A 13198-nucleotide genomic window follows, 5' to 3' on the forward strand; every position below is an offset into this window, starting at 1 on the left:
AACTAGCATCAGGGATATATAATACAAACATAAAACATCATTGAAAACTAAATTAAATAAATACATTAGGAAAATTCTTGGGACTATTAAAAGCGGAAGAATTCTTCAAAGAGTAAAAAAGGAATTTTTTTTAATTTCTAGTTTATTTCACCATAAACCACCCCTTTTTAATTAGCTTGAGAAAGGAAGTAGTTACATTCTCCAATACCATGATAGGTTTATGCACACACACACTCCATTTACATACAAAATCTTTGGTAAAAAAAGAGAAAATTTTAAGGAAAAAAGAGGAAATACCAACTTAACTGACACAGAATGAACAAATCAGTTACAGAAATATAAGGAGATTTAGATAAATTAGCATAAACTCAATTGAGTAAAAAATTCAGAAAATTATACTATTCAACAACAGTTCAAGTATACCACACTATCAGTTTGAGCTAGGAGAAATTACATTTTTTAAAATACACATAAGAAAAAATGTCCTTTTACCAGGTTGACTGATAGCCAAGAATAAGCAGTATTCTACTGTTTTCATTTTTCTGTTTATTCTGAGCATTACCTGCATAGATATTGTGATCTCTTGAAGGGCAGCATCTGCTTCATCTTGTTTGATTTTAAGCAAAACACTCTGTTCTCCAGCTTTTCTGTTCAATTCATCCACCAGGGCTTTAGCTTCATTTAGTTTAGATACACCAGCCTACATCAATAAAATATTGATTGGCAATACTTTTAAAAAATAATTTCATAAAAATAAGAATCAATCAAAAACGTAAGTTTATACAAACAAAACTTGCATTACTACATTAAGTAGACTTGGCCTTTTCTTCTTCTAATAATTTATTCAACCATATATACATTAAAACATAGTAACAAAATGCAGAAGTTTTAAAGGAAAACAGATTGTAAACCGTCACAGTTAAGATGAACAGAACTACATCTATTTGATAGTCTAAACATTAGGACTTAATGGTCTAAGTAAATTAGATGGAATAGAAAATTAAGAGAAACTAAATTTTTCCTATTTTTCAATCTAATTGGCAATGGAAATAATAAAATTTTGGAATGAAAATACTCTGGCAAGTTCTGAAGCTGGCATTAGCGGCAGACAGTTTCTAAAAACATGCCTCTGGAAACTGTATGAACTTTAATAAATGTCGATAGTTTTATGGGGGCTTCCGGCTCTTAGGGTCACTATGAGTTGTGCACAACTCAGAAGCAATCAACAACATAATTAAACAAAGGAGAAAAAAATCTGTTCAGGATACACTATGTGAAATGACATGGTTATTACTACATTAACATTATTTCCATTCTAGAGATTATTAATGATAAAACATCATTTGGGGATTATGTTTCTATTAGCAATATATACTACTAATATAGGAGTTTTATTAGGAATCAGTATCATTGCCGGGAAAGTCAGAGAGTGAGCAATAGAGAGTTAGACCCTCACCGAGATAAATCAACACAGTGACTGCAACAGGGAACCTGAGTATGGTGGAATCCTGACAAGGATAGAAGATAAGGCAAGTTTCCACCTGTTGTTTACAAAAGGGATATGGTAGAGGTGACAGCACCTAGCAAAACATTTCTTAATTCTTAAAAATGTCCTCAAGTGAAAGAGAGTCTTGGATGTAGTATCATAAATAATATCCACTTAAAAATGTAATGTTTTTAAACCCAAATGTGACTGTATTCCAGACATTTAACTGTACAATACTCATTTATACCCAGTATATACAACAAACATGACACTATTTTATATAATTTTTTATATAATCTTTCCTTCTTATATATAGATTAAAAAATTCATATTACTACTAAAATTGTACCTGCAAATGACTTTGTCTTTTTAATAATTCCTTTTTCTTGCTGGTACTTATAGCAGAATACACATGTAAAAAGGTCATATATCGGCTTGGTGTAGCACCATAAGCTTTACAGGATTCGTGAATTAATAAAAATGATTTTAGAAAATCAGGATCATCTAAAAAGGGAGAGGAAAAAACAAAGATTACTTAATATATACATGAACCACAAGGATTAGAGAAAACATTTAACTCTTAATTTCATATTTGAATTAAGATTTAACAAATCTAGGGAGAAACTGGAATTAATAACAAATACTATAGATACATCATTTTTGTTTAAGGACACACAGGCATTCCTAGATATATCTATTCACAGCTCCCGTTTTCCTTATAAATTTGGTATTATTTCATTACAGGGATTGCTGTCCTTCCACTGTTAAATATTTGTCCTAAACTTTCACAGCTCCCATTTTGGCTATATATTTAGTTTTATTTCATTACAATGATCACTGTCCTTCCACTGTTAAATATTTGTCCTGAATATTTTCATTGCTTTAAATATATTGATAAATCAAGAGGCTATCAGTTAAGCGGAAATACAATGTAGTACAAAAGTATGCTGAGGAAAAGCTGCTGGAAAAGAAGTGCTATCAAGCCAAGTAACAACTAGAACCACCCATTTCACAGGGAAAAACAGTACTTCAAATTAGGAGGCAAGAATCATTAGGGACCATTTAGAAGTCCACTTGTCATAGCATGACTCAAATGTACTTTTCACTACATTGGGGCAGAGGGGGATAAAACTTTGAGAATAAATCTGCAATAGATTCAATATATTTGTTATCAAACATTTTACCTTCTCACCTCCTCAACCATTTCCCTCTGTAATCTCTCAACTAGAAAACAGAATCAATCTCTAATGAGTTTCCCAAGTCAGACTCTGAGAAACAACAAAAGTAAAGAACACAAAGAACTCTTCAAATTCCCTCCTAGTAGCTCCAAATTGCTTCTTTCTTTTCAGTCTTACAAACATTCTTTACTTCAGACCTTCATGATGTTTTTTTCTTAGATTACTGGAATAACTTTCTACATTAGTCTGCATTTTCATTTTTTCCAATTTAAAAATTCATTTTTTAAACTGATAGAACACATTGACTCTGAAATTTATGTTCCTAAAAGATGTCTCTTGCTATGGCCCTATTTAAAATTTATCAATAATCTCAAATCATCCACAAAATTTATCCAAATTCTTTAGTATGATATAACAGGTTCTTCACATATGACCCTGTCTATTTTAATCTTCTCCTTTTAGTCTACTATTTATATATCTTGTGTGTCAGGCTTCCAGACTATGTATGGTTCTCCAACAAAGCCTATTCCAAGCTTCTTCTTCTGTCCAGAGTGGCATCCCCAAGCTACCTATATGTTCCATGATCACTTCCTATAAAACTTGTCAATAATTTTGAAAAGTCCCATATAACATGAGAGAGGCTACAGAGTATTGTGCTAAATTCAGTCTCATAAGGACACATACTACATAAGACCATAATTGTAAAAACAGAAGGATAACTAGTGTAGATTTGTATAAAGTCAATAAGGGGAAAGAAGGAGGGAGGTGGTATGATATGAGAGTTAGGTAGGCTGAGGGAGGGGGTGAAGGAAAAAGAAAGATAGAGTGAGGACCTGAAAAGACAGGTAATAGTGGGCATAGATGTATCCTAACACAATGTGTAGAAAATAGAAAAGATCACATTAAGCACAATGTTAGTGAAGGAATGTGTGAAAAACAACATATATAAATTTTGTATGCAAACTAATATAAAATAATTTTTTAAAAATTAATTTCTGAGAACAACAAAAGACTACTCATTTTAAAAGTTCACTTCCCAAGGGGCTTCTTATAATTAGTTAACTTCTGACTTTACCACTACCATTAGTTAACTTGTGACACTAGAATTCTTTTACAATTCTTGCTGTCGTTAGACTACTACATTAATAAGCCATTCACTAATTAATTTGTAGTATCTACTATAGTATGTAATATAAAGCATTCTGAATAAATAATTGCTGAATTAATATCTAGATAAATAAAAGACTTAAGACTTAATATAAGTGAAAAATAAAAATAAAGCCTACACTTTAAATTAATCTTTTATTGGATAGAATAATGGGAATAGTACCTTTAAGAAAATATTTTGCTCATATTAAAAGAACATCATACAACTTTTTTCTTCCATAAGTTTAGTTCTATTTGAAAGATAGATCAATATATAGATACATATAGATTATAGATAGAGACAGATATAGTCATAGATAGAGATATAGCATTGTTGCTGTTGTTAGGTGCCATCGACTCATAGTGACCCTTTAAATGAAAGACCTGAAAGCTTGTATAACTTTCATCATTTCTCTAGGGTAATAGAGTTTACAGAGGAAAGCTATTTCAGGAGTGGATGCCACTCTTGCTCCCAAGTTTGTTTTAACTGGGGCGCTCTACCAAACACTGTCCACCATAGGTAACCATTATTGCATTTGACATATCAGTGTCACCTTGAGTTATCACAGTAATCTTGAGTTATCACTGTACAGCAAAAGGACAGACCAGTGCTGTACCACTTAGAAGAATGTTTGACCAAAAACAATTAAAACCAGGCCTAAGGGCCCAAATGCATTTTGAAATAGGAGGCCAAATAAAATCAACTCAGACCCAACAGCAAGCCAACATTCCACCCTAATCCACACCAGAACAAGAAAACAAACTTCTGTAGAATCCAGCTGCTCCAGACTTTATAGAAATATATCTATACACACACACACACACACACACACACACACAAGAAAACAAACTTCTGTAGAATCCAGCTGTTCCCGACTTTATATATATATATATATATATATAAACAAAATGAAATATAAGCTATTCATCCTCTAGGCAATATAAGCAGACCCTGTAGATCATTCAAAATAGAAAAACAAATTTTTCATTTCTGTAATTTAAAGATATTTCTGATAGATCTATATGAAATTATATCAATATCACTTCAAAAGTAAAGGTGGTTTTAAAATTTAGTTTATATAAAAAGAAATTTACTAGGTTACATATTTATAACAAAATTAAACCATTATCTTGAAGTCGCTCTGACTCATGGTGACCCACCATGAAGTTTCCAAGGCTGTAAATCTCTAAAGAAGGAAACTACTTTACTTTCTCCCATGGAGAAACTAGTAGATTCAAACTGTTGATCTATCAAGTAGCCACCCAACAACATGAAATAATTCTTTGATTACGTTTGTTGTTGTTATGTGCCATTGAGTCATTACACTTAACATTGTTTAAACTTATAATCTTCATATTTACTTTAAAAATTATAACTTTATCACAAACAAAATCTATTTCATAAAAATATAACCTGAATTTTTTCTCTTTTCTTCTTTCCTTTTTTTCTCACTATGTTTTTCTTCACCACTGGTTTCAGTGAATAACATTTCAGGTATCTAAAACACGGAAAGCATTACTTTAAATCATTAATCAATATGAAATAGTTTAAATAACTCTAACATCAGAGGTTTACAATGAAAATATATTATCAATTGAAATTCACTTGAAGAATTTTTTGAGACAGAATAAAAATGTATCATTAGAAATTATTTCTTAAACAATTATTTTGATGCATCAACTATCATTGTTATGTGCCGTCAAGCTGGAACCACTCATAACTAACCCTCCAGTGAACTTTCAAAGGCAGTAAATTATACAAAAAGAGACTGTCTATCTTTCTCCCATGGAGAAGCTAATGAGTTCAAACTTCATGCCTTTGGCTTACTCCTTTACCATTAGGCCACCAGGACTCCCTATGTCAACTATTAATAGACTGAACATTATTAACACATAGAAATTACTCTTACATCTTCCTTAAAAGATGATTAAAATCCTATCATTATAGCAAAATAGTAACAAATGTCATTGATAAATGTCATTTTCTAATTATTTCTAATTAAACAAAAGCTTTCATCATAAAACAATGAAAATAAAATACTGTTTGATAAGGGCTAGTGGAATCCTTGAGACTCTGATTTATAGCCACCGCTCTAAGCAGCAACAGAGCACATCTTTGGGATCACTTTTCAGCCAAAACTAGAGAGGCCTAGAGAGTGAACAGTAACACTACAGAGGAATATAGTTCTAAGAGCAATTATCTATCCAAGATGAAAAAGGCAGCATTTTTGGCTAAAATAAAGCTTGAAGAAGCAAAAAGGATAAGAAAAAAGGATGAATGGATAGAAGGAAGGAGAAGAGAAAGTGTTGTTATACTGGAGAAACTTCAAATAATATCACTATCAAAACATGTATAAATTACTAAAAGCTCATGCCACCCAAACTTCTTAAAATTTCATTCAAACCATATTAAATGGTTTTATGATTAATATTTAAATGCCATCATGGTAGAGAAGGATAATCAAGATTCCTAGCATTCTTCACAAAGAAATAATTATAAATGAAAACCACTTGAACTCAAAGTAAATAATTCTAAAACTATTATCTAAAAATGGTTGTGTTCCTATCAATATGACAAAAAAATCAAATAAAATTTCATAAAAAAACCATAAATTTATAAAAATATTCTTTTTTACCTTGTATAGATATCTCGGAATCTCTTAAAAAAGTAAACTCCATAAACACAGGGATTTTGCACTATTTTTTCACTATATCTCTAGTACATAGAAGAACAGCATATATTAAAGACACAAGAATTAGTTCTTTAATGAATGTTTCTTGTCCATGTAGCCTTCGTCAGGGTAGAATAACTTTCCTCTCCTTTTTCTACTAATTTAAACATTACAGAAAATTAACTCTCATCAATAAAACCTTTTACATTATACTAATTTACACTATTCCACCAATTTGAATGACAAAAATGAACTAAAAAAAGCAGAAATATATTAAATATATTATCTAAATAAGTAATAAAAGTGGTCTCTAATTAATATAGTGCTGTGAGTTTTCACTTCGTCATGCCGAAAAAATATCATAGAAGTGAGATTACAAAAAGATTTCTCAAAGTTTAAAAATTACTAACATTCTTGATAATAAAATTATCAGATTAGCCATTAAGATGAGCAATTAAAGACATACAATTTTACAATAGGTATTTTTTGTTTTTATGTTTAGTTACGTTAACATCACAATGGAAAATAAAATTCTTTTCAAAAACACAAGAAACATTCAATATCACAATTAAGATTATAACAAATAATAAAATCTTGAAAAATTCACTAATTTCAAAATAAGTAATGTGTTTATTTTTTTCTTTTTAAATTAAAATTTTAAACTTACTTTCTTCATACTACTATCTGACCAGCTTTCCATCCACAACACCTGGCATTTCTTATGCAAAGCTGGATTACTTTCACAATTTATTGTAAAATTTAAATTAGTAGAATCCATTATCAAAACAACATGCAAATTTTGTTGGATCCCTTAAAAAAGAAAAAATTTATAATTATAGAAAATTACAACAGTAACAAAGCCAGACAGCCAAAATAGATTACACTGAGTTCATCGGATACACATTCAATAAAATAAATGGTATGTATTTTTATTTTAAAAGTACATTAATCTGCACAGGCTAAAAAAGATACAGAAAGACAATTATGTAATAGATAGGCAGAGTAATCTCTAGATTGGGTAACTGTTGCTTTATATTTTACTAATCTTAAATTTCAATTCCTACAGAGTTTATAAAACTGCTTCTGTACTATTAAATTATTTTAAAAGAAATTTATAATCTAGTACAATCTAAGTTGTTCTCTAATAAAGCAACTAATAAATATCTACTAATTTTGTCACATAAAACAAGGGCAGCAAGATATTTCAAAGATCATTAAGACATTTTCAGCTTTCACTTTGATTAAATTTTTGTGATGATTTTTTAAAAGGCTAGTCTATAAACAAGTTTTGATGTGATATATTACATTCTAAATAACCAAGTAGATGTAATATTTAAAATGCCTTCAAATCTAATGAGAAAAAGGCAAATTAAAACATATAATTTCACGTAAACAGAGTCTGCGTTGATCAAATAATGTTTTACTTACTATACGTGAAGTAATTGAAGACGGATCCAAAAAAGCCGTCCTGTGAAGCTTGATCTTTAAGAGGTGACAGCAAAGGTTCTAATTCTTCAAGAGTATAGAGGCCAGGAACTTCACCTACAAGAGGTACAAAACATTTGTATTTCCTTTTTAATACATTACACTAATTATAAAAATATATTCCGCATGCACATTTTTCACCATTTTTTATTAAATAATCAACTTTTATTCAATCTTTTAAAAATACAAACATCCTATAATGTCAAAAATAAGTGATTCACAACCTAGCCTCAGTAAACTGACTCTCTTCTGTACCCGTAGTCAGTCACACCTCTCTGCCTTTTCATGGTCTCCTCTATAACTGTCTCCTAACACTTTCTAGTCTACCCTTAATGAACTTTGTGTTTCAAAAATATAATAAAGCATTCTTCTTCCTAGAATGTTCATCCATAATCTTCCTCTGCCCTTTACCTTCACACTAAGGCAGAGGGGCAAAAGTGGACACTATTTGCCAACGTATATGTTCATTCAACGCCTTTGAATTGTGGTGCTGGAGAAGAGTCTTGAACATCCCATTGACTGCCAAGAAAACAAATAGGTCTGTCTTTGAGAGAGTGAAACCAAGTCTTTCCTTGGAGGCTAAGATTTTGAAGCTCCGTCTCAGATACTTTGAGCATGTGACCAGGAGAGACTGGTCCTTGGAGAAGGACATTCTTGGAAGGGTGAAGGGACAGCACAGGAGAGGAAGAGCCCAGATGAGATGGACTGATATAGTGAGTGAGGCAATAGGGGTTGGTATGTCAGAGTTAGTGAGATTGGCTCAGGACAGGGCAGGCTTCAGAGCTGCTGTACATAGGGTCACAATGGGTCATAGGTGTCTCAAAAGCACATAAAAACAACATGTTCATAAGTCCTAGTTATTCATGTGCTAAGTAAAGCATTCTCTTTACTCATTTACATAATATTCATATGGAACTGCTTAGATTGTGTTACAATAATTAATTACTTATTCCCTTTTCTGTCCAATTAGACACTAAATTGTCAAACAATATATATATATTATTTCATTCAATAGTTAACCCTGAGATCCATTTAACAACGTATATGTTGAGTACTGATAAATAAAAAATTATTGACAGCTGACTCTCCAGCAAGTTTTTAGAGGCACTAAATTTCAGGAGAGGAGATTGCTCACCTTCTCCCATGAAAGAGCTAGTGGATGCAAACTGCAGACCTTTAGGTTGGCAGCACAATTTCTTACCACAAGGCCAATAGAGATTCCTCAACAAAACAAATGGAAAATAAATATTTGCTAAATAAGTGGATGAATCTATACTAGAACTCTAGAAACCCAAGTCTTATTTGACCTTTCATTATATAATAGCACATTGCCAGTAAATCAAAGGTATTAAGGAATTAATACTACAAAATTTTGATACAGGGAATGAATGACATCTTGATCACCACTATAATTCTAATATTTGGCTTTGTCTGCATCTAGTAAATAACAGATATTAATAAACAATTGTTTAACTAATATTTTTCTAAACCATAAGAAAATATAAGTGTAAGTGAAAACTCCTTTGCTACAACATGCAAAACAGTCTAAGACCTGTCAGAATCTGATTCCTACTTTTCTTTAGGCTCAACTCAGAGGTACCAGACTACCGCTCCCTTCCGCCCCCACTCCCTGCCTCCAACTCTGTAAAACAATGAGAGAAACATGTAATATGTTTTCTATGTCTTTTTCCAAATTTTTAGCAAACCAAAATACTTTTGATTGCTTAAACTTAGAAGAACACCAATAGAGCCACATATTCTATGTTTAACCATCAAGCATTCTGTCATTTGAATCATAGCAACCCATAGCAATTTTCTACCACATTTCCAAGGCTATTAATCTTTACAAAAGAAGACAGTCCAAATTTCTTCCATGGAGTTGTTGGTGAATTTGAACTGTCAATTTTTGGTTGGTAGTCTGATGATGCTATACACTTCACTAGGGCTCTGTGATATTGGCCTTAAAGTTGGCTTTTTTTTTTAAGTCATTGCAATTGGCTCACTCTTGTCTCCAGCTACCTTAACAGCAGGCACGTGATCTTGCAAATCAGCATGGTCTTGGAAGTCACCAAGAGCTTTGGGACTATGATAAGAGACAGTGATTCCCACAGAGCAGCAAGACTTGAGGCAAGCAAGGCTTACAGTGGTTAAGATGCTGCTGAGAGCAAGACCCTGGTGGTAGAGAGACTGTGGCATTACTGTGAACAAATGGTGGGAAAATGTGACCTGAGGCTTCTTGAATCTGTGCTGGAAAAAGTTAAAAATTTGGCTGTTCTTGTCACATGTTCAAAGGAGAAGCTGACTTCCTCTTCAGAGGCAAACCTTGCTGGATGATTTGGATTTAACTGCTGAACTGATATTGAATCCTGGACTTACTGAGGAATGGTGCCTTTGAACTGTTGGCTACAGCTTGGTTTTGTATAGGGTGAGTTTCTTTGCCTCCCTCCCCTCACTTCCCTAATATACCCCACTGTTGATACCATAACTGTGAGTCTGTGAGTCAGCGACAAATAAACAAACCACTGCTGCTGGCGTTCTAGAGGCACCAAGGAGCTCGGCTTTCTTTTCTTGGGCAATGAGGGCCTGTGCTATTCTTATTCCCTCTGGCCCTTTCAGAGAGATGCTCATGGCCCTGTGCCTCAATGTCTGGTTTTCTCCTCTTTAGACAGGCTCTTTAGTGTATAGTTTTAAAGAATAAAAATTTGAAATAGCAAAAAATGATAAATAAGTGTTGAACACTTTTTTTAAAAAGGTTATTATCTTGTAGGATTTCCCCCCTTATGATCATCTTACTAAAAACTACATTCATAAAAACATGTAAGCTAGCTACTTCATGGCTCATGCCTTGGTATTCTCCTTTTAGATAGCCAATTACTGATTTGCCCATCCCTATCAAACCAGTATTATAAGGTAATAAGCATGCTCCTTTTTTCTGAAGAATACTCAGTCCAACTTGGAAACTTGGAGCATCTGCATCCATAAGCAAAGTCCAGTTCAGAGCAAGCCATCAGTTTGCCTAATGGCATGACATCTTCTTTTCATCTGGTTGGGGTCTAGTCAATTCAGCCTCCGCCGTTCATGTCTAGGTTCAAATTGACATCAGCTTCAACCTTAGGAGTCCACACTTCTCCCTGCATTCCAGAATTGTTTGACTCCTCACTCGGCCCTTGTGAATTATATAACTACTCCTTAATATTAAAGAAAGCAAAGATTCTCACCACTGGGCCAATTGGCAACATCATGATAGATGGAGAGAATGAGGTTGTTAACAATTTTATCTTCCTCAGGTCCACAATCAACACTTTTGGAGCCAATAGTTAGGAAATTAAAAGACAAGTTGCTTGGGAAATTTTGCTGTCTGGGACCTCTCCCGAGTGCTAAGAACAGGTCAGTCTAGAGACTAAGGTATACTTGACCCAAGTCATGGTCTTCTCAATTACTTATTATGCATCTGAGAGCTAGAAAACGACTAAGAATTACAGAAGAAAAATTTATGCGTTTGAGTGGTGCTACAGAAAGGTATTGAACACATATGAAGAAATGGTCAAAATCACTGGCAATAAGAGATGCAAATCAAAACCACAATGAAATTATTTATCGTCTCACTCTAGTAATAGTGGCAAAGTTTAATAGGACAATAAATGTTCGAAAATATGTGGAGAGATAGGAACTCTCACACTCTACTGGTAAACCGGTAAAATGTTATAACCACTCTCAAAGACAATTTGGTGTTTCCTCAAAAAGTTAAACAGAAAAAATCCATATGATCCAGCTATTCTACCATTAGGAATACACTTCAGGAAAACCAGTACTGAGATACAGAGATATATACACTCCAATATTCATAGCACTGTTACTCACAATTGCAAGATTATGGAAACAGCCCAAATGTCCAACCACAAATGAAGACATTGAGAATCTGTGGTACATTCAGATGATTGAATACTAAGCAGCAAGCAGTCAGGGTCAACAACTTTGAAAATTATTGCATAACTTGGGAGAGACCGGAGGGCATTATTCTGAGTGAACTCAGTCTCATAAGGAAACAAAAGGATAACTAGTAAAACATGTACAGAGATGGAAGGGGGAAAGGGATGGGAACAATGGAATGAGGGTTGGGGGGGAGTCATAAGGTCACGTAATTTGGTTGGTGGGAAAAGGAAACAGAAAAAACCAGCTGGGATTTGGAAAGACAGGTTAAAGGTGGGCATAGTTCAATGGTGATTGATTTTACACAATTAAATCAATGAGAATGTATGAAAAATACAATAATATGAATGAAGGATAGTTTGAAACACAATGTATATGAACTTTGTATGCAAACCAGTGTAAAATTTTAAAAAGTGAAATAAATTTAAAAAAAAAATAGTAACTGGAAAATGTTTATCAGAGGCTCGCTTTCAAAAAAAGCAGTCTCTAATGCAAGACAAGATGCACAAGGTCTCCACCTAGTGACAATTTAAGCAATAAGCAAGAACATTCTCATTAAAAATCTAGTTTATTCACTGAAATGTCAACAAACACTAGAAGCCTGCTCAAGTACCGCCACTTCAACTATGTCATTATCCTTAATCACTAACAGAAATGGATCAATCACTCAATTATAAACAAATCTTAAGCCTACTACTGTCAACAGGTCTGAACCAATTCGTAGTTGAGCCTCCAAAAGGTTTTTGGAAGACTATAAATCACACTGAACCAATTGGCAGCATCATGATAGAAGGTGAAGAGATTGAGATTATTAACAGTTTTCATTTGCTTGGCTCTACATCAATACTCTTGGTACCAGTAGCTAAGAAATCAAGAGATAAATTGCATTGGGAAAGTTTGCTGTCAGGGACCTCTCCAGAGTACTGAAGAACAATCATGTCAGTCTGGAGACTAAAGGTGTACTTGATCTAGGCCACAGTCTTTGCAACTACTTTCTATGCCTCAAAAAGCTGGACAATGACTAGGTATGGTAGAAAGAGAATTGATGTCTTTGAGCTGTGGTGCTGGACAAGAGTACTGAATACCATAGGCTTCCAGGAGAATAACAGGTTCATCTAGAGAGGGTAAGACCATACTGCTCCCTGAAGGCAAGGATTCTGAAGCTTTGTCTGACATATTTTGGGCATGTTGCAAGGAGGGACCAGTCCTTGGAGAGGGACATCATGCTTGGAAGAGTGGAGGGACAGCACAAGAGAGGAAGACGCTCAATGAGATGGATTGATTCAGTGACAAGGGTAATG

The 13198-nt window shown here is 33.4% G+C and overlaps 1 protein-coding gene across 1 annotated transcript in view; it reads right to left on the bottom strand.

The window, feature by feature from the left end:
- DYNC2H1 (dynein, cytoplasmic 2, heavy chain 1) overlaps nucleotides 1-13198 on the bottom strand; it is a 440751-nt gene that overhangs the window by 240597 nt on the left and 186956 nt on the right. The window contains exons 50-54 of the mRNA XM_006887344.1: nucleotides 7911-8024; nucleotides 7150-7292; nucleotides 5225-5309; nucleotides 1836-1990; nucleotides 563-700 (exon numbers count right to left, since the gene is read on the bottom strand). Of these exons, the coding sequence (XP_006887406.1) occupies nucleotides 563-700; nucleotides 1836-1990; nucleotides 5225-5309; nucleotides 7150-7292; nucleotides 7911-8024 (635 nt within the window). The remainder of the gene's footprint in view (nucleotides 1-562; nucleotides 701-1835; nucleotides 1991-5224; nucleotides 5310-7149; nucleotides 7293-7910; nucleotides 8025-13198) is intronic.

The sequence above is a fragment of the Elephantulus edwardii genome, unplaced genomic scaffold (assembly GCF_000299155.1).
Source record: "Elephantulus edwardii isolate Elephantulus edwardi_28Jun2011 unplaced genomic scaffold, EleEdw1.0 scaffold00056, whole genome shotgun sequence".
NCBI lineage: Eukaryota > Metazoa > Chordata > Mammalia > Macroscelidea > Macroscelididae > Elephantulus > Elephantulus edwardii.